Below are 23,587 nucleotides of genomic sequence, written 5' to 3' on the forward strand. Positions count from 1 at the left end.
CACTTAGCTCTTACCCACTGAAATCGTGAACCATCTGACCAGATCATATTTTTCCAGTCATCTGGGGTTGAACCGATATGGCTACAAGCCAGGAGAGACGCTGCAAGTGATGCCGTGTTTTTAGCAAAGGCACTCACGTCGGTTTGCTGCCAAGTTTCTCGGCTCTGTCCTAACGGGTACGTCCCCCATACATCCCACATTGACTTCTGTAGTTATTTAACGCAGTGTTGCTTCTCTGTTAGCACTGACAAGTTAATGCAAGCGCCGCTGCTCTCGGTCGTTAAGTGAAGGCCGTCGGCCACCACGTTGTCACTGGTGAGAGGTAATGCCCGAAATTTTGTATTTCGACACACTGTTGACACTGTGGATCTCGGAACATTGAATTCCCTAACGATTTCCGAAATGAAATGTCCCATGTTTCTAGCTTCAACTACCACTCCACGTTCATAGTCTGTTAATTCCCGTTGTGCAGGTATAATAACGTCCAAAACCTTTTCACATGTATCACCTGAGTGCAAAAGACAGCTCTGCCAATGGCCTTCCCTTTTATACCTTGTGTATGCAATACCACCGCCATCTGTGTATCTGCATATCGCTATCCCATGATTTTCGCCAATTCAGTGTATGTCTGATATTTCGTTTTAATAGTGGCAGTGACTGGCACTTTGTTTTCCTTTTTATTTCCTTTCTGCGTTGCAGTGTGGGCGTGCGGCTGGGCGAGTGGGACCAGCGTACGGACGTGGACTGTTACGGCGAGATCTGCGCGCCGCCGGCCGAGGACTACGGCATCGAGGAGGTCATCCCGCACCCAGACTTCAGGCCACAGGCCACCAGCAACGTCGACAACGACATCGCGCTGCTGAGGCTCGACCGCGACGCGCACGATAACTGTGAGTGTCGCGCTGCCGGCTGCTCTTTCTCAAAACACCACGGTAGCTACACTGCCCAGGTCAATTAGAGAATACGTTTCGTATCAGACTGGTACAGTAATCCAAAATAAGGGCAGCCCCTCATGAATTGCCAGTAGTTGCTGCAAAAACAGGTATACCCTGAAGTGAATATCGCACCAAATTAACTTGGGGCCGCTCCATCGATTGGGATCATATACGCAAGTCTCGGGCTACATATTGTTTGCAGTAAGAACCAGAAAGTATATTTTTATTGTTCGATCGGACTATTGGTGATCAGTCACTGACAACATAGTTGGCTGGCTTCAAAGTTCAGCACACATGTTGCATACGAAACTCTCTACAATCGAAGATGGTGTCCTTCATATCAATAATATTTTTTATTTTTTCCAAGTCGATATGGACTGAGAACTAATGCAAATCAATCGTCAATTAAATCAGTGGAACAAATAACTTTCTGCAGTGTTTAAGTTTGTGTTTCCACCAAACTGATAAACTGAGATGCCGTACTGCCATAACATTCTTTTTTGTCTCTTTACTGTTAATTCGAATCAACCAATGCTGGTGAGGGACTGAAAAGAGTTTTCTTATTCATTCGAAACATTACAAATAAGAGTGGGTGAATTCAAACGTAAGTAATTTTTCATGAAGATGGCTTGCTTGAAGTACATTCCACAACTTGTTCACTGTGAGCGACTTCACGCTGTTGTCCTGTGTGCAAGGCTTCCTGTGGTTTTAATTTTGTTTCTGGAAGTCGGATATGGACTCCTATAACCTGATAGGCCTCAGTAGATTTCATTTCCATCTGACGTATTCCGTCTTTTTGATTTTGTAATGTGTGAAAAAAGACAGTTACTGTTTACAACAATAAGGTATTCCTTATCTTGTCCCTCTGTCAGTACTGTCGTTAAATTTTGTTTAAATTGTTAATGTTTGTCCTGACATTTACCTTTTTACTAAGTGGTATGCATAAATTCATGAACATATATTTCGTGTTTGCAACTAAATGAAAGGCAGTTCTTTTTTGCCCCACGCATTTCCCTTCTTTTGTTTCCCAAGCATCTACAGTGGCCATTTTGATGTTGCTAATCCGGGTGTGTCGATCTGGAAATGTATTTTGTCAGTCTGCATACAACAGACGGCCTATTTTCGGCATGTTCTCGATTAAATTCACCATTTCACTTACATTTCCCTCTGTGTGTTGAATTTCTGTGTTTTCAGGCAGATTCAATCACCGGTAAAGGTGGAAGTGAAGTAATGAAATAAATTTGGTTGAGAAAACCGGCCATCTGAAATATGCAGCTCGACTAAATACATCTCCAGGACGATACACGTAGATTAACAACATCAGAACTGACCATCGAAGTTGATTTAAAAATACAAGAAGCAAAACAAGTATGGCAAAAAAACAAACTACCATTTATTTTGTTGCAAAAACGGAATACACTTCCGTGAATTCTGAAGCGAATAAAATGATTAATGTAGATAAAATTTAGAAATGTACATTAAGAATGCGAATATCTGGAATATTTGATAAAAAATTATTGTAAATTTTGTTGTATTCCAGCTTTCATCAGACCAATCTGTCTGCCAGTTAGTACTGAGATGAGGCAGGCGACGTTCGTCGGGAAGAATCTTGTTGTTGCTGGATGGGGTACAACAGAATATGGTAAGCCTCTCCACGTATCAACAACTTCACTAAGGAATAATGCTCTTATTTTGGGATATCGAAGATAATCATTAGTCTCAAACATCATTCGTTGACCGAATAAGGAAAGGGCTTGTATTTTGTGTTGTCGATTTAAAAAATGATAACAAATGCTCCAAGCCTTAAAACGATTCTCAACCATGCAGAACGTTTACTATCTCTCTTTTTCCCATTGACACCACCGTTAAGAATAAAGGTGTACTCAGAAAACATCGCTAAGTTATCGTTTTCAAGATACGGCTAAAAAATTTTTTTTTCAGACCAGCTCAATCTTCCAAACTCGTGACGAGATTTTTAACTCCAGCATTTTTTATGCTTCCGGTTTTCATTGGTACTGTCCTGGTTTGAGAAATCTAAGTGTGCAAGCATCTTGAGGAGGTTCGTTATGTGTTAAATAACACTGTGTTTGGGTTGTGAATTAGGGACAATCAATCTATGGTCGTTCTGGTCAAGTAAATGTACCATATATATTACCAACAAATATTATGTTCTGGAAGGTGTAATTTGTTCAAAAGTCTCATAAATTCGTTGAAAATAGTACATACGTACACACTAGCTCTTTACTGATAGGATATGATAGGATACCACTTCTCACAGGCATTATTTCACCTATTCAAGTATTTATATGGTGTAAAATCCACCTTTAATATATTTATCTTGCTGGACATTTTCAGAGGGTGAGGATCACAGATGTGTTTTGATCGAAAATCCGAGCATGTTAGCACTCTGGACATATATTCGGGAGGACGACGGTTAAAACCCACGTCCAGCCACCATGATTTAGATTTCCAGTGATTTCCCTGAATCGCTTAAGGCAAATGTCGGGATGGTTCCTTCGAAAGGGCATAGCCGCTTCCCTTCTCCATCCTTCCCTGATTCAAGCTTGTGCTCCGTCTCTAATGACCTAATTGTCTACTGGACGTTAAACAATAATCTGCTCCTCTTCTTCCCGATCCAAAACAAGGAAATGTAGAAATTAGTGAAGACCATTCCTCCAGCTGCTGTTATATTTCTTCTTTCTTTCATGACATGAAAGATCCTACTTGGAGTGAGAGTTTTGAATCATTCAACTTCTATACGTATGCTGTTCGTTATATTTGGTGCTGTTTCGATACTCTTCATGTGGTCCTTAGGAGGCTGAGTGCCCACTGTTCTAGTCATCTAATGAGGAAAAATCCGGGCAGTACAAGGAATTAACGCTCTACGTGCCAGTTAGCCATTCTAACTTCAGTGATAATTCACATACACCCTCTACAAATTTCTGACATTTACCAGTTTAATACATTTATGTCGGCTTTCATGAAAACGTCAGTTTTGTTTCATAAAGTTCAGCAGATGATTTAGTTAAATTAGGTGTTTCATTGGACCAGAAATCACGTGGATGGTAAAACAAAATCTGTGGAAAACTTTTTCATAACAAATCAAGACATGGAAGCACATTTGGTATCGTCTATATACTTCATTTAAATAGCGTATTCTTGGATAACGACTTTTTGTATTTCTCTAAACTTAGTTTCTTCCATTTGGTTTCCTGTCGATCTTACATTAGGAAATAGGTGATGGCGAGAAAGTTTAGTTCTTCTATGCAACACAACATAGAATTTAATGTCAAGTGTATGTATTAGATGAAAACTATAATAAATTTGGTCACATAGAACCACATTTTTCATCTAACTGGTGAATTCAAGGTGTGAAGCAGTGATTACACGTACACATTATTACTTGCAGTCTCTTCTTCTAAGGCGGGCACTATAAGTGAAATACCTAAGGGAGGCCTGCCCAAACCGCAATTTGCGAGCGCGAGCGCTGCAGCCAGTGTCCTACCCAGCGAGTGAGTTGAAGGATGAGGAGGAAGAGGATAATGGAGACTGCAGCTCGACAGCTCTACAGCGATGTATTCGCCTTATCAGACATCAGGCTGTTCGCTGAAATTACTGTTTGTGTTAAACTTGATTTCGTTCTGCATTAGGAATACTATGGCGTCAATGTCCCTGCCAAAAAAAGAAAAAGTGAAGAAGCCACAGCAATTTTATCACCCATAGGCCAAGCGAGGTGCTTAATAAGGCATCACACTATTGTGAGCCGGAAAAACACTCAATGAAACATCATTATAACACCGGGCAGAAAGCCGGCCGGTGTGGCCGAGCTGTTCTAGGCACTTCGACCGGGAACCACGCGACCGCTACGGTCGCAGGTTCTAATCTTGCCTCGGGCATGGATGTGTGTGATGCCCTTAGGTTAGTTACGTTTAAGTAGTTCTAAGTTCTAGGGGACTGATGACTTCAAATGTTAAGTCCCATAGTGTTCAGAGCCATTTGAACCGGGCAGAAATGCACTTGTATTCTGAAGAACGGCAGTGGATGCTGAATGAAGGCGTACATCAGGGAAAAAAGAGAGTTAATGATAAGTATAGTGGTGACATAATCTTTTATGGAGGACATCCTGACGTATTTGATTTCATTAAGTGTCTTAATGCAAGGGGAGAATCATTTGGTAACAGATATGGCGAACAAGATTAATGCTACGAGTATATGGAAAAATCGGCTTCCAGTTCATGACATTGAACATTTCCCGTGGCTCAAGCTAGTCGTTTGTGGACCAGACATGACTGATTACGTTTGAGGAACGGGGATATTTCAACACGAGTTTTTTATTTTTATTTTACACGTCTAGTTCAGTAGGACCTAATTGAGGATCAAATGACCAAGCTCATGCAACGTGTAAGTACATGAAATTACGACATAAATTAATAACAGATAAAATAAAAAGTTAATGAACCCAAAAAAGACAAGCTATAAGTTTATGTAAACACAATCAACAGCATAACACAAGAAGCACCTTAATTTTTCAAGGAACTCCTCGACAGAATTGAGCGAGTGATCCATGAGGAAATTTCTCAGTTTCGATTTAAAGCGCGTGGATTACTGCTAAGATTTTTAACTTGTTGTGGTAATTATTGAAAATGGATGCAGTAGTATACTGCACAGCTTTCTGCTCAGGAGTCAAGGAAGTGTGATCAAAATGCAGATTTGATTTCTGTCTGGTGTCAACTCAGTCAAAGCTGCTAAGTCTTGGAAATAAGCTGATATTGTTAACAAGAAACGACAGTAAAGAATGAATATATATTGAGAGGCCAATATCAGAATACCAACGCTAATCAACAGGGGTCGGCAAGAGGTTCGCGACTTATACCACTTGTTGCCTGAACCTCCCGTTTCTGAGCCAAAAATATCTTTTCAGAATGGGAAGAACTACCCCAGATACAATACCATATGTCATAAGAGAATGAAAGTAAGCAAAGTAGACTACTTTTCGTGTCGAGCTGTAACTTACTTCAGATACCACTCGAACAGTAAAAGTGGCAGCATCAAGTCTTTGAACAAAATCCTGAACGTGGGTTTTCCACGACAGATTACTGTCTATCTGAACACCTAGAAATTTGAACTGTTATATTTCACTAAGCATATGTACATTCTGTGAAATTAAAACGTTGGGTTTTGTTGAACTGTGTGTTAGGAACAGTAAAAACTGAGTCTTCCTGTGATTTAGCGTTAGTTTGTTTTCTACAAGAGATGAACATATGTCATGAACTGCACTGTTTGAAAGAGTGCCAACGTTGCACACAACATCCTTTATCCTTTACTACCAAGCTAGTGTCATCAGCAAACACAAATATTTTAGAATCACATGTAGTACTAGAGGACGTATCATTTACATAAATAAAGAATAGGGGTGGCCCCAGCACTTTCCCTTGGGAATCCCCCATTTAACTGTGCCCACTCAGACAGTCTCAACACTGTGCTTAATGACATTTTGCTGCCTGTGGTTAAAGTAAGATGTCAACCAATTTGGAGCTACTTCTCGTATTCCATAATGGTCCAACTTCTGGAGCAATATTTTGTGGTCAACACAATCAAAGGCCTTAGTTAAATCAAAAAAGTTGCCTTTCTGTTTAGTCAATCCAGTACCTCACAGAGAAAAGAGAATATAGCATTTTCAGTTGTTAACTTCTAAAACCGAGCTGTAGATTTGACAGCAGATTGTGTGAAATAAAATGATCAATTATCCTTACATTCATAGCCTTTTCAATAATTTTGGCAAACACTCATGGCATAGAAATAGACCTAAAATTGTCTACATTATCCGTTTCTCCCTTTTTATAAAGTAGCTTTACTACTGAGTACTTTAATTGTTCAGAAAACTGACCTTTCTTAAAGGAAAAATTACAAAGTGCAAATTACATGTACAGGACTAACATGTCCAGCACAGTACGTCAATATTCAGCCAAGCACTCCATCATATCCGTGAGAATCCGTAGTCTTGACTTATTTATTCACTGAGTCAATGTCCCCCTTGTCAATATCACATAAGAGTATTTCAGACATCAGTCTCGGAAAGGCATTTTCCGAGATAGTTACATGATTCCCTGTGGGATCTAACTTTTTATTTAATTCACCAGCATAAAGTGATTGTTAAGTACTGTACATATATCTGAGTTCTCAGTACCAGAAATATTTTTACTACGAACTGACTTATATTGTCGACCTTGTGCTGCTGACGAGACACTTGCTTTATGACTGACCATATGGTTTTAATTTTATCCTGTGAATTAGCTTCTCTAGTTGTGTACCACATGCTCCTTGTCTCTGTAATAACATTTTTAAGCACTTTACAATACTGTTTGTAATGGGCTACTGCAGCTCGATTGTGACTACTACTAACATTTTGATGTAATTCCCACTTTGTTCTACATGATGTCCTTATCCCGCTAGGTAGCCACCCAGGCTGCCTTTTACTACTAGTACCCTGTTCAGAATGTTCTAATGGAAAGCAACTTTCAAGAGCATGAGAAATGTGTTAAGGAAAGCATTATATATGTCATCTATATTATCGGCACTATAAACATCCTGCCACTCTTGTTCCTTAACGAGGCTTAAAAAACTCTCTGTTGCCGTTGGCTTAACTTTTCTACATAACTTGTAATTTTATACAACATTAATTATATACAACATTTATTTGAGTACAAAAATTTTAGTGTTAAAATGCATGCCTCATGGTCTGAAAGGCTAATCACCCCTTCACTTATAGCATGCCCATCTAGTAAGGAAGAAAGAATAAAGATATGGTCAATGGCTGTGCTACTGTTCCCTTGCACTCTGGTTAGAAAAAATCGCTGTCTGCATCATATCTTATGAATTTAGGAGATCTTCCAATATTCTTTTTCTTACTCAATCAGATACAAAATTAATATTGAAGTCACTACATTCTGAAATCAGAGTCAGGAGAACTGTAAATAACAGAAATTACAAGTTTAGTTTCATTAAATTCTACTGCCCCTGCACAACATTCTAATACATGTTCAGTGCAGTACAGTGATACATCTAGGACTCAAATGGAATGCTGTTTTGTACATACACAGCCACTCCCAACGCAGCAAAGAACTCCTTGAAAAACAACCAGCTAATCTTTATCTTGGTTATTGGAAGCCTCTGAATTGTCAAATTGTTTATGTAATGCTCCAATACACCAACACTGTCACAGTCAACATCTATAAGCAGTCCGCTAACTTTATCTCTAGTACCTCTTATATTTTGATTAAATATGGTAATTCCTTCAGTACTTGGATATTGACCTCCTTTGAAGGTGATTCCTTTGTTAGAAGGACTCCTTTTAAGCAGGGATATCTATCAGCTGACATCAATATAAACACCAACTACTACAGGAATTTTCCCACTGATCCATCACCACCCACTACACTGTCACCTATAAGCACTTCCAGCCTCCCCTTTCTATACCTATTGAGCTGCAGGCCAGGCCTAGTGAAACTCAATCTGTTGATGGATTCTACTGGTACCACTGCAATGTGAGTCATGCCCTTCGCCATCAGCACCTTCTCCAGCCCCATGCTAACACACCTAACAGCAGCATTAAGAAGAGGCCTTTCATGACGCTGAAACAGTTGCACGAAGCGAGCCTTAGTGCCACCAGTTTGAGTAGCTATCTTTACCAGGTCACCACCTACATCATACTCCCTGTCCCTATCGAGAATATTTGCAGCTCCACCCACAATCACTACCTGATCCTCTTTCGTAAAATTCCTGCATAACTTCCCTATGATAACAGTCACTGAGTCAAACCTGCACTAGGCGTCACAATGTTGGTGACCTGGTACTCACTCCCCAACACTTCCTGCAACTATTGGCCCTTACCTCTGCCATGTGAACTACCTAGCAGCAGAATCTTCTTCCTTCTGTTAGAATTTGCAACTGACTTAGGCTACCTATCTGCTGAGGACTGCTGCATATTTCCTGCACTTACAGCTACAAGGGGCTCCTCTCCACTAAATTCTGTCTGTTGGTCAAATCTGTTGGTTATACACAAAATGCAACTGTCTGAATATCCCTACTCCTAGCTGCCTTCTTACCAACTGTCAGTTCCCTTTCCCCAGTGCCCTTTGCCCTCCTCAAACTATCTAGTTCCTCCTTGCACTTGAAGGGCACAGATCTTACCCTCCTGCTACTCTATCAGTTTATTTCTGCCACAAATTCTGCATTTCCAGGAGAGGGGAAGCCAGTGGGCTAGAATGCCCTCTGGTTTCCGCAGTGGATTGCCCTCAATGAAAATACTTTGAACAAATCTGACACTGCAACCCACTACTCGCAAAGCTATGGCAAAACCCAAACTTCTGATCCTTTAAAAATAATGTTAACAGTTAATGAAAGAACTAAATGTCTACGTTATCTAAGTTAAATTTCAACAGTAGAACTATTTAAAGCACTACCAATAGTTATCTAGAATGTCGCACTCTACTAAGGAAGCAAATACTTTTATTAATACTACTAAGCCATAACTAATACCAATACCACAAAATTTCTTATGTAAAACCAAAAATTCAAGCGATCACTGGAACACTCAACAAAATTGAAAAAAGTGAACGAGAGTTTTCCTGAAATATTTCACTACAAACAAAAAACCGTCTGTTGAAAACTGGCGTACTAAATTTAATAAATGACCTCGACGCACAAACAACTATATAAAAAATAGTGGGCGAAAGTTTCAGAAAGCTTATTAAGCCGTTATTTCACCAGAAACAGCACTATGCACCGTTGAAAACAACTACATTTAATAACCGAATAACAGCACACAAGCAATTTTGTTAGTACTTAGCTTTAGAGCCGCTCCAGCTGCAACCACACGCCGCTAAATGTATAGATACTGCTGAGACTTCGATGAACGACATAAACACTCGAATCCGAATATCAGACCACTCGAACCAATAACAAAAAGAAAGATTGAGTTGAATGAAAATCCACTAATAAGTTACTTTTAAAGCAAATATTAACACCAATAATCTTTGAAATAAGTATCTGAAGTCTAAAGCCTTATGAAGTATAGGCGAGCAATTTGAACAGGAGTCCAGCACATGTGATGTCACACCAAAGAGATTCCAAGACATTGCTCGAATAACGACGGATTTCGATTATCTGTGAGACCATTCTCGCTTTTGCCTGCTAATATATCTCATTACCTCCAAATTGAGCTCATAGACGTAACCAGCTCACTGGCCTGTTTATCCAGTCTAGCAATTTACAGGAATGTTACTCCAAGAGCAATATCCTCGACTGCACAGAGAAGCCTGTAAAGTTAATTTAGTAATTGTTTCAACACGTGTCAGAATGTTTTTTTTTTTCTTCTCTTGTGAAATTGAGAGTCCCACTAACGTTCGAATTTTTCAGATTCCGAATATTTCACTGTATCTCGAACCATAGGACTAGATATATTACATATTCTAAAATCGTATCTATTACATATTCTAAAATAGAAATGTGTAAATTGTATAAACATTTGCACTTAATGTTGAACACCTGTATCTGAAGTTTCTTGAGGTATTACTCACCGTAGTAGCACTATCTATTGTACTTCTGTACTAGAGTAACAAAATTTGCTGCTTTGACAAAAAAAAAAAAAAGAAATTAAAATTAAATATAAACACCCATGACAAAATCTTGTTTATAGGAGTATGGTGCAATATTCCCCTGTTATAAGTCGTTTCAATGTGATGCAAAAACAATTTCTTAAGTTTCCCATGCATGCAGCCTTGTGAATCTTGGCAAGGCCTGATCTAAGGAGATGGTAAAACCCACCATGTCACATTTGATGCACAATCAATGTAAAACAACAACAAATTGGTTTGATTGTATAGGTGCACTTTATTTAATACTGTAGAATTTCCACTCTGAGGCATAGTTTATACTGGAGAAATTACCTTTTCTGTCCAAAGTTGTTTCTGATGAAACCATAAGTAATACAGGGATTATTCTAATTACTTTGTAAACAAGGTTTTTGCTAAATGTTCCACTGTACTTTTTATGCAGAAGAGGTGTTCTTCACACATCCATATGGACTCATGAACGTGTGACTAGTCCAGAAATTGAAATAAATCAACATTTAACCAGTTTCTGACATTTTAATATGGTCTTACTAAAATCATCATTTTATATATATATATATATATACCAAAAGACTGATATCAGCAGCACTTAATCTTGCACGACATCCAAGTCTTTTCAGTTTTCTGCATTTCATTCAGATCCATCTGTATGAAATACATTTTTCTATCTCTGTCTCTTTTATCTTCTATTTTACCGCCAATGATAACTTTTTACGTTTATTTGGAGATTTTTGGAGATTTACTTCTTGTTTCCTTTTTCTTTCGAATCCTTAATAGTTCCTTTACCACTCTACCAGTTTACTTTCCCCCATTCTTCCCCAAAGTCAGATTTCAAAGCTTTCAAGACATTCCTCGTCTTACTTCTGTAATGTCATCTTTTCTGTGCCAACTCTAACAAGATCCCAAATAAAGTATTTTGCTCTTGTTGTAAGCAGTCCTTATATCTTTTTAAATGCTTCCTTTCAATGTTCTATTCTTATTTTTTCCTGTTTGAAATATTGGGAAGTTATTTTTGGTAATGAGAAATCGACACTGACAAACTTGGAGGGACTGTTGATGGTATCTTGAGAAACAAACTGAGAACTCGAACCCATGTGTGAAACAACAAAATACAGCATGCAAATCATAGGGACTGACGACTACTTCTAGGTTACGCTTTCGGCAGCAAACATGGGTATGTATATCTATAACGCTGTGATAGGCGTGGATGCATTCGATGTTGTCTAACGATTTCACTAGTGGCAGATCTAAGAAATCGCACTGTGGACGATTCCACTTGCGTCCATTGCATCAGAACACGCATTACCTGCAGAATTGGTGGCCTGATTGAACCAGTAATTTCACATTTCTGTAGCAACATTAGCATACTGGGCATGGGTACTTATTGTCAAAGTATTTCTCAAGATGCTCTCTACACCCCTCGAAGTCTGGCGGTGTCGTTTTATTGGTCCCTGTATATTCGCTCTTCCACAGCAACTTTTAGATGTATATAACATTTTTAAAATCTCCATCTTACGTGAAATCACTCAATGACACAATTAATACTATATCAATCCATAGAATGAAGTTTCGTATGTGTAGTTCTGGCATCTCAGCCTGGCCATTTTGGAAGCCCACCAGAATGCACGGACCTAGACGACAGCTAGGTGCCGCTCCTAAAATTTGCGAGCGCTGCTGAGAACAGTCATTAGCAGACTGCAGCGGAGCACTGTGCCAAATACTTCCCAGAAACCTAGGAATACGGAACTTGCCTGTAGCCCTTCATCCACGATTCAACGATGTTGTGCAAGAAAAGGGCAAGCTGAGTTTCTGTATCTGTGCTGATCAGTCAAAAGAAATATTCTGTCTCAATGAAATTTACACTCCTGGAAATGGAAAAAGAACACATTGACACCGGTGTGTCAGACCCACCATACTTGCTCCGGACACTGCGAGAGGGCTGTACAAGCAATGATCACACGCACGGCCCAGCGGACACACCAGGAACCGCGGTGTTGGCCGTCGAATGGCGCTAGCTGCGCAGCATTTGTGCACCGCCGCCGTCAGTGTCAGCCGGTTTGCCGTGGCATACGGAACTCCATCGCAGTCTTTAACACTGGTAGCATGCCGCGACAGCGTGGACGTGAACCGTATGTGCAGTTGACGGACTTTGAGCGAGGGCGTATAGTGGGCATGCGGGAGGCCGGGTGGACGTACCGCCGAATTGCTCAACACGTGGGGCGTGAGGTCTCCACAGTACATCGACGTTGTCGCCAGTGGTCGGCGGAAGGTGCACGTGCCCGTCGACCTGGGACCGGACCGCAGCGACGCACGGATGCACGCCAAGACCGTAGGATCCTACGCAGTGCCGTAGGGGACCGCACCGCCACTTCCCAGCAAATTAGGGACACTGTTGCTCCTGGGGTATCGGCGAGGACCATTCGCAACCGTCTCCATGAAGCTGGGCTACGGTCCCGCACACCGTTAGGCCGTCTTCCGCTCACGCCCCAACATCGTGCAGCCCGCCTCCAGTGGTGTCGCGACAGGCGTGAATGGAGGGACGAATGGAGACGTGTCGCCTTCAGCGATGAGAGTCGCTTCTGCCTTGGTGCCAATGATGGTCGTATGCGTGTTTGGCGCCGTGCAGGTGAGCGCCACAATCAGGACTGCATACGACCGAGGCACACAGGGCCACACCCGGCATCATGGTGTGGGGAGCGATCTCCTACACTGGCCGTACACCACTGGTGATCGTCGAGGGGACACTGAATAGTGCACGGTACATCCAAACCGTCATCGAACCCATCGTTCTACCATTCCTAGACCGGCAAGGGAACTTACTGTTCCAACAGGACAATGCACGTCCGCATGTATCCCGTGCCACCCAACGTGCTCTAGAAGGTGTAAGTCAACTACTCTGGCCAGCAAGATCTCCGGATCTGTCCCCCATTGAGCATGTTTGGGACTGGATGAAGCGTCGTCTCACGCGGTCTGCACGTCCAGCACGAACGCTGGTCCAACTGAGGCGCCAGGTGGAAATGGCATGGCAAGCCGTTTCACAGGACTACATCCAGCATCTCTACGATCGTCTCCATGGGAGAATAGCAGCCTGCATTGCTGCGAAAGGTGGATATACACTGTACTAGTGCCGACATTGTGCACGCTCTGTTGCCTGTGTCTATGTGCCTGTGGGTCTGTCAGTGTGATCATGTGATGTATCTGACCCCAGGAATGTGTCAATAAAGTTTCCCCTTCCTGGGACAATGAATTCACGGTGTTCTTATTTCAATTTCCAGGAGTGTATAATATACCGATGTTTTGGATAATACGCGCGTGTTTGTGTTTTGCAGGTGACACCAGCCCAGTGAAACTGTACGTCGGCGTGCCGGTGGTGGACGAGCAGACGTGCCAACAGCGGTACTCCCGCTGGAACCGACGCATCGTGACGTCGCAGATATGCGCCGGTGGTAAGAAAGGCAAGGACTCCTGCTCCGGCGACAGCGGCGGCCCGCTCATGGCCTTCGAAGGCCGGCCACCTAGGGGTGTCATCGTTGGCCTCGTGTCATTTGGCCCCCGAAACTGCGGCATGGTGGGCTATCCCGCTGTCTACACCCGTGTCTCCTCCTTCCTCACCTGGATACTGGACACCATTCGACCTTAACATCAAGTACACGACTTACATCCCACCATATCATTGTGGCCGACCGCCATGAATATCATTCAACTGGATGCATCCAGACGAATTACATCAACTCCCAGACACTAATGTTCACGTTACTGCAATGAATATCAATGACATTATATCTTAAGAGGTGTTAACTCAAAGCAGTGTCTCCTCTCACGCCATTTGCACCATCGTCTTTAAGATATTGATTATTTCATTATTAAATTTTCCCTTGTCGTTATCTTTTTTGTGTAGTACACACAAAATTTTGCAACAAATTATCATTGAAGAAAAAAATGAAATACGTTACTGTTACGTACTGTACATATGTGGAACGAGCGAAGAAGGTGCTTATGATGAAAAAAAATTGAGAAAATTTTAATAAAATTCGTTTTGTGAACAGTAAAATTTCGTGAGCTCTCACACATGGAAACAGGGAATGTAAGTACAACTGAGAACAACAGGATTTCAGAGGATTAATCTTGACAAACAACTGATTCATTGCAAATGATGTGATACCATGGTACTACTAACAATTGCCTCACCATCTGACACAAAATACTATCCTGCATAGTAACAAACCTAAATTATCCTTGTTTCTTGTGTCTCCTTGTTCCCTAGTTTCAAGAAATAAAGGTTGTGTATATGTTCATCAAAAAAGCAATTGCTTTGATCACTTTCTCGTCGCTCGTTATCTCATTTACAGTAGTTATTAATAATTTATACAAATTTTTTGGTATGTCCACCTCTGTAAATGAGCGGCCAGTATAGAATGCTGATATGTAGAAGATCCGCGCTCGTTTCACTTCACTGCAAACTCATTTTCCTTGGTGCGAGAGCTGTGGCGTGACGCCAGTTGCGGAGCTACTTGAATAAGAAGTAGCGAACCCAAGCTCTGGGAAGTCATCAAAACGGCTGGGAGGGCGGGTTGCTGACCACATGACCTCCACTCCACATCCACGCGACCCCGATTGGTAGTGGATGATCGTGTTTTATAGCAGAGAAATTGATTTAGAGCCGTGAAACCATGCTGTTTACTAAGTGAATTTTGTGAACTGTAATTTATTTTGTTGTCCCTGTGCATCATGGGAGTGAGCTGGATCGTTAATAGATTATTATTTTTGTTAATTACTATTTATAATTAAACGTTTTAAAATACATATTGTTTCACTGCTGAAGTTCATGTAAAATGGAATCATAGTCTAAGCAAATCCTGGTTATGACTGCGCTTAAGGATTCCTTGCCAAGTACCTCAGTTGTTCCTGATGCACATAAAAAGTCAATCACATGAAAGCCAGTTCTATGTAGGCAGCTCGGGGTTTGACACCTGGTGTACCTACATTGTGAGTGTGCCGGGCAGTGGGTAAAGTTGTGAAGTCTTTTATTTAGTTTGTACATTGTAATGCTTGATAGTCTTGTGTGAAATTAATTTTGGAAACCACACTCTTCTATAAGGGCCTGAAAGATATACGTGCAAACAGCCAGATACCGATGGAGGATATACCGTTCATAGTCTTTTGTCCACTGGTCCACAAATCATCTCGTCGAGACTAAAGTGAAATATCGTAACTCTCACTGAATAATGCAAAGTATTTCAGAATTAGGGCGACAAATGAGTTTATTGTCATTTAACGGAAGAGCATAGTATAATGAGTACTTACATGCACAAGAGTATTTAATTTTTGCAAATATTTAAAGCTTGTTCTGTCAGCATTGAGCACTTGACACAGTTCTGAGACGATTTATACTCTATGTTCATAATTGTCTAAGTTTAGTTGCTAGCCTTAAAAGTAGAGAATAATCTAAGCCACTTGCCAAACGGCTTGCTATGATACAGCGATCAGTACACGAAACGAAACATCGAAAACGTAACGTGGGCTTTCCAGTTCATTTCTACAACCACGAAAGTCGGCTTTTAAGTATTTGCTCTAAATAAGCGAGATATATCAGTCAACCTAAAAACATTCATATCAATACTTTTTAACGCCATTTAAGGCTTAAGCAGACACTGTCACGGAAAGATTCACGGAACATTCTGCAACATGGTGAGACTCAACACATATGACTCACGGGGATCGAATAACTTCTGGTTGTAAGCATCCCGTTCTTTATACATGCTTGATGCAGACGGCGAACGAAGCATTCGCTCCAAAATTGCTTCGCGCTTTGACAGCGGCTCCCAATCAGTACTCCTCAAGACTAAATAAAACTGTACTTTATTTATGTTCCATAACACCGTTATCCAGGTAAATCACAAATTTTGAACTCCTGAACATTTCAAACGGAACCGAGTATAGTTAGGGGCTCTGAACTGACTGTTTTACTTTCTATACCTTTGTAAAATTACCATATTATGTTTAGGCACGGTACAGATTCATTATTAGACATAATAAGTACAGTGCTTTAATCTTGGCTTTAAAGCTTCATAACAAATATCAGTTAATCTAACTCGCATTACAAAATGTAGATACGAAAATTCGTTTTATCTTAATAATTCAAAAAGTATATTAGGTTCTAACTTGCAAACTTCTACCACTTTTTTATGACAAACTGAACCTATTTCCAGAAGCAGAACACTCTAACTTTAATGTTATGTTCTTCTAAAATTTCGAAAATACTGGAATGATTGAAAAAGTGAAAGAGGCAGCTTAATCGGAACTTCTACCTCCTTTTGTCAACTCCTCATTCGGGAGAAATTATCAGTACATTTGAAATGATAATAAAACTTACCAAGTTTTTAAAAAATTGTGGTAAATTCACATTTTGAAATATTTGATTGATTTGATATAATATTTAAATACTCAGCAGCCTGTAACAATTTGAACCGACGTTTTATTCATACTAGCTTATAATTCAGTAAAGTTCGTTGGTTTGACATCTGGGTTGGGAGACAGTGGAACATGATACTCTGTTCGAATAAATAATCAATGAGGTGGAAACACAGTCCAAGTGGTGTCACATCGAAACAGTTCCTCCAGACGTACAGAACCATACAATACTGCTATCATTGTTAAGCTTAGATACGATGCCATCAAAGCTGTGCTGTTCTTTGTTCACATGCTCTGAGATTATAACACTTATGATAACCATCAAAACGATGTCTATTGTCTACACACTATTTCACCACATGAAAGTAAAATTCGAAACAAATCATAACCTGACTGTAAATTTTTCTTGTCACATCGATAATATAAACTGCTATCCACTGAAAATAATATTTCATCACATCGAATTCTAAAATCAGGTAAATCAAAGTGACTAGTTAACTGACATGACCAGAAAACCATCTATGTGAATGACATAAGACTTAACCTCATTAATTATTCATAAATGAGCGGAAAATTTTATTTTCTGTGTAACAGGACACATGCCTATAAGAATTAATACAGAAGATAATGCTCAATGGCCAGTTAAAAACTTATGATATACTTATGAAATTTCTCACATTAAACTAAGCCATTCTTGGACCATTACTCTCGAGGGAATCTCCCCATCGCCCCCCCTCCCCCCACCTCAGATTTAGAGGCAAAATGAATCAGTGGATAGCCCATTAAAGACTGAACACAGATTAAGCATGAAACCGGACGGAGGTGTACTGAACTTTGAAAAAAGAAGCAAAATAGAAACAGTGAACGGTCCAAGCTCAAGCTATGCAACATCGAGAGAACTACAAGCACCACAGCACGTGGTTGTGTGATCACAGTGTGGGACTGCGAAGTGGGAGATCTGTGTTGAAATCTATCTCGTGCCCCAGATTTTTTTTTCTTCTCCACAAAATTATGAACTTTCCACCCACTCATTGACGTGTCTGTTCTCCTTCTGTAGTCTTGGAAATTGTGGTACTACACATTGGTTATAAAATTTGAGTCATGTGGTAAGAATATATTATGTCACAAGTAAATGTGATGAATATTGGGAGCAGGCAAGATGCCGCATAGACCTGTCACAGAAATGAAAACAACAAATAAACAGGTGAGAACGATACTACATTTTGGGCCTTAGTATTCGCGACCCTTTTGTAGATGCCCAAGTACCGCAGGAGTTCCAACCAACCAATTTTGCAACACAGGAGGAAATGATTACAACAATGGAAGAAAAGCTGTTTATTGACAATCATGGTCATCACTACTGCGTGCCCAGAGAGATTATATGAACGGAAGAAATGGCGAGGCCATTTAAAAATTCCAAACAGCAGACATTATTGCCCACCTGACAAAGTAGGTGAGCAGATTGAGCAACGAAAATATAACTGCACGAATAAAAGACGATGTTTGTTGTCCAAACTTTTAAATAGAAATTTCAAGATTTGAAAGATAAAAGTTTAGATTTCTTCAGAAGTATGCCAAATTATAAGAAGGTGCTGTATAAATACTGTGCTGATGCATCCATACGTTATGCATATTCCTTTGTACAACTATTTCTTAATTTCAGAGGTATTCAGACGAGTACATGTAAATGATACTTTTTCAATACTTTACTACAAGCACGGTTTATTTTTGTTTTCTTTTCTAACAGAAAATTGGAAAAACGATTACACAGGCAAAGCCAGGTTTGTCAACTAGTTATTAACTAAAATTAAAAATTTAAAATGTTCTCACAACCCACTCATTGAAATTTATAATCTTACATTAAGTCAAGTATTATAGGAGCTGTATATACATATTGATGCATGACAAATCATGATATGCAAATTACCCAGACTGTATTTAACCATTATTTGAGAACGTGAGCACTTAGTGCCATGCAACACACTTTTCTTGCTGAGACCCCACCTAGAATGATGAAGTAAAAAAGTTTATCGCTTTCTACATTTTAGATTTTCATGCAGTGGAATTAGTGTGACAGTTAATTCAGTCATCAGATGTTTCAAGGTGTACTAATTTTTTAGTTATTTTAGACTGACACTCTAATGTTATATTGTAACTAACTCCTTAGCTTATTAATGGTAATAACTTAATAAATAAGTACACTGAACATCTTTCAACTATAATTGGCATAAATTAATTATTTGCTTCACAAATTTCTGAGCACTGACTGAAAAATAATTGAGGATAATTTATTGCAAATACTCCTTGGTTTAATCGGCCAGATGTGGCAAGAGTTTTAATTCCTAATGCAGTACTACCCATGGATGAAGAACATCTGAGGCTCTTGTTAGTATTTTTGCTTCTGTATTTATAAGTAAAATTGTTCAATTATCTACATCTAGTAATCAGAATCTGTCATTTTCTAGCTCTTATTCTGGCGCTATGTAACTGTCAAATTCTACATCTATGAAGTCTGAATATTCCTGTCCTGATTATCATTGTTGTCCAATTGTTTAATTTGGAATTATTGCATCTACTGAACCAACGAGTAAGTATAATAGATGTATGAAATGCAATAAAAATTAGAGTAATAGCTGGTAATGCTCTTCCAATGGCTTCAATCAAGTGTGTGTGAAGAATACTTCGATTTGTATAGGCAATGAATAGTATACCTCAGAGTGTAGCCTACAGTTACTGTAATTAATAATAGTACAACTATAGTATGGTAGTGGAAGAATGCTAATTCCTCTATTAGTGGTGAAACTCTATCTTAAAGTGATAAATTTGATCATGTTGCCATTAAAAACTTTTCTAATAAAACGTCAAAACTTTATTTGTAGAGCTTAAATCTACTGCACTAATCTACCATATTAGAGTCTAGAAATTAGTGGTAGTTCTGAATAACTGTGTTCTGCAGGAGGCTTTTTTTGTAGTCATTCAGTTGATTTACTTATGTTAGCTCTCAGTATAATTGCTCGATTTGTAACCACTCATTCTCATGTAATTACAATGAATATAATGATTCCCACAATTGACATTTTTGTTCCAATTCTTGATACTACATTTCATTATGTATATGAGTCTGGGTAGTCAGAATAATGTTGTGGTATTAATGTTAGATCTGGGAAATGTTAAGGAAACAAGGTTAGGTTCACTCCAATTAATATAATTGTGAATTGGATTTTTAATCATGTATTATTTATAGTTATACCTGTAAATAATAGGTATATTGAATGACACCTCCTATAATTACAAATACTGCTCCTATAGATAATATGTTGTGGAAGTGTGCTACTACTTAATAATTGTCCTGTAATATAATATCAAGAGATGAATTTGCTAATACTAGTCCTGTTAACCTTCCAGTTGTGAATAGGAAAATCAATCCTAGATCTCATAGTAATGGTGGGTGAATTTTATTCCATATAATGTTGCTAATCATGTAAATACCTTAATTCCTGTTACTACAACAATAATTATTTTTGTGATGTAAAGTACGCACAAGTATCAACATCCATTTCTACTGTAAATATATGGCATGCTCATACAGTAAATTCTATTAGTCTAGTTGATAATATATCATAAATTATACGTAGTGTTCAAAATTATTCAATTTTTCATCGTTCTTGACGTATGATGTGTGAGATAATACCAAGCCTTGGTAAAATTAAAATATAAACCTCTGGGGCTCAAAGAATCAGAATAAGTGTTGGTATAGAGTAGAGTCCCCCACCCCCCCATCCTGCAGGGTAAAATATGGTGTATTTAGGTTTTGGTCGGTTAATAGAATAGTAATCACACATGCTAAAACAGGAAGTGAAAGGTGAAGAAGAAGGGCTGTAATAGTGACAGATCAAACAAATAATGGTGCCTGAACTACAGCTATTCTTTCTGTTTGTATATTAATTGCTGTTGTAATGAAATTTACTTCTCCAAGAATATATGAAACACCTGCTAGGTGTAATGAGAAAACAGTTAGCTCTATTGATGTTTCTCTGTGAGCGATAGCACCTGCTAGTGAGGGCTCAACTGTTATCCTGTACCAGCATAATTATCTATTAGCTAAGATGTAAGAAGAAGGGTTGATGAAAGTGATAGTAATCAAAAACTTACATTAGTTATTTGGGGAAATGCTATATCTGGTGCCGCAATTATTAATGGTACAAGTCAGTTACCAAATGCACCAATCATAATAAGTATTACTATGAAGAAAATTATTACAAATGCGTGGGCTGTAATAATATTATAGGCCGGGTCATTGCCGATTAAGGATCTGCACTGTTCTAATTCTGCACGAATAAGTATTCCTATTGATGTTCTTACTATTCCTGCTTGTGCTCTGAATAGAAAGTATAATGTACCGATGTCCTTATGGTTTGCTGAAAATAACCATTTTTTAAATAAGATGGCTGATGTTATAGGTGGTAGACCGTAAATCTACTTAGGAGACATTTTCTCTCTTATCATTATTGGTCTTGTATTCAGTTTTGATTCTATACTGCAATTGTAGTGGTGTAAATTTTTGCCAAGACCTAAGGGATTATGCTTTTAATTATAGATGACAGTTGTTAGTTTAATTAATTTGAGTCCTTAGTATAGTGAGATTAGGTTGATGTCCTGAATCCTATAGTTGAAGATATAACTATTAAAGGAAGAATAAATCTTGATTTTTGAGGCGTGATTTTTATTGATCATGAGCTCTCAGTGTATAATATGAGTGCTGAAAATCTAATATGTATATAATAATAAATTGTAATGGTAGTTAGTAGAATCCAAGGAATGGGGGTAAACACCCATTGATAGCCTCCTCATCACCCACGTTCTGCTTGCCGCAGATTGCATGCTTCGATGGACGAAACGGATAGAATCTGGACGGTACGAGATCTGGGTTGTAGGATGGATGAGGAACAACAGCCCGATAAAGTTTTGTGGGCTCCTCTTGGATGCGCGTACTCGTTTGAGGTCTTGCATTGCTTGGACAAGGGGAAGTTCGTTTCCATTTCTTTGTCGGCAAACTCGCTGAAGTCGTTTGTTCAGTTTCCTGAGGCTGTGTGGTGCCGACACCCACACGGGAGATCGGATAGGTTTGCGCGACCTTGTTGCGATGATGAAACCCGTCTCGCCTAATGACTCGACGAGCTTTTGTTCACTGCCAGGTCTCCGTAGACGTTCTCCAAGCGAATATGAATATCTGCAATGCTTTGGTTTACCGCCGCAAGGAACTCCATGTCAGCCATCTGCTTGGAGCACACCTTCGCTACAGACGCCATTTTGACGACTACGTACAGCGCCGCCAGGTATAGGAACCTCACGAAACAACAGGAATTGAAGCGATAATATACCTCGATGTCCTACAACAAATTCTAGATTTTTGAACAGAAATTGTTCGAGAAAAAATTTGTTGTATTACGTATTGAAAGCCCCTCATATAATTATTTGCTATTTGAACTGTGTGCCGGCCGCGGTGGCCGTGCGGTTCTAGGCGCTGCAGTCCGGAATCGCGGGACTGCTACGGTCGCAGGTTCGAATCCTGCCTCGGGCATGGATGTGTGTGATGTCCTTAGGTTAGTTAGGTTTAAGTAGTTCTAAGTTCTAGGGGACTGATGACCTAAAGATGTTAAGTCCCATAGTGCTCAGAGCCATTTGAACCATTTGAACTGTGTTCCGAGGTCAGCTGCTAATATTTGAAACACAATCTTTATTTATTGGGGAACCATTTCTCTCAAAATGGAATTTGTATTTAATCTTATTAATATGAGCTGTTATTCACTATTAGTCGCATGCATAAATATTACATAAAATATTTTGTATTGAAAATGTAGTACGCTGTTCATGAGCTTTGTCTGTAATAAGACTTTTGCACGTTATTCACATTGACATGTACCTTCTTCAGGAGTTAAGTGGCTACAAGTTCGATTTTATACTGTGTAGTGGTTTTCATTACATATTCCGAGACGTAAAATATGATAAACCCAATACTCGTACTCCTTTGTCGGCCCATAACTATAAGTTGTGGAGCGAAAAAGGAGTTACGGTTTCCGCGTTTCAGATTTCGTTGTTATACTGTCACAACAGCAAAATAAATAAACAAGCCAATGATGAGGTAATAAGTGTAATTAACATATTCTTTTGTCATAAACAGCACGGACACGATTGTCCAACTTAAGAAGAACGGTACGTTCCGCGAAAAGAATTTACAAGGATCACTGACAAAATCGTCAGTTACGTATAGAGAATTAACGCCCAATGAAATGGGAGTTCAAAGACAGAAATACTAACCAAAAACAAATACGCTCAGAAGTTAAGCAACGTAGCCAATTAAGCTACAAAACCTGCGAACAGTCATACAAAATGTTTTCTGAAATTATTTTGACTGTACCAAGAGATGACTGGCGCACAGGTAGGTATTGGGGGTTGTAAGCGGAGCACCTAGCGACGAACTTCTTCAGGATGACATCGCTATTAAAGACAACGCCAGTCATAATTTTCTTCACAGCCTGATACTTATTAAATATAATAACACTAGTGTTGTGCTTCCTTTTCCAGATGATAAAGCAGCCTAAGCCCTAT

The 23,587-nt window shown here is 39.4% G+C and overlaps 1 protein-coding gene across 1 annotated transcript in view; it reads left to right on the plus strand.

Moving 5' to 3' along the window:
- The window catches only part of LOC124623271 (CLIP domain-containing serine protease 2-like), a 60,626-nt gene extending 45,267 nt beyond the window's left edge, over positions 1-15,359 (plus strand). Inside the window, exons 5-7 of the mRNA XM_047149025.1 lie at positions 700-890; positions 2,476-2,577; positions 13,897-15,359. Coding sequence (XP_047004981.1) covers positions 700-890; positions 2,476-2,577; positions 13,897-14,207 — 604 coding nt within the window. The 3' untranslated portion in view covers positions 14,208-15,359. The remainder of the gene's footprint in view (positions 1-699; positions 891-2,475; positions 2,578-13,896) is intronic.
- Positions 15,360-23,587: the final 8,228 nt, after the last annotated feature.

The sequence above is a fragment of the Schistocerca americana genome, chromosome 1 (genome assembly GCF_021461395.2).
Source record: "Schistocerca americana isolate TAMUIC-IGC-003095 chromosome 1, iqSchAmer2.1, whole genome shotgun sequence".
NCBI lineage: Eukaryota > Metazoa > Arthropoda > Insecta > Orthoptera > Acrididae > Schistocerca > Schistocerca americana.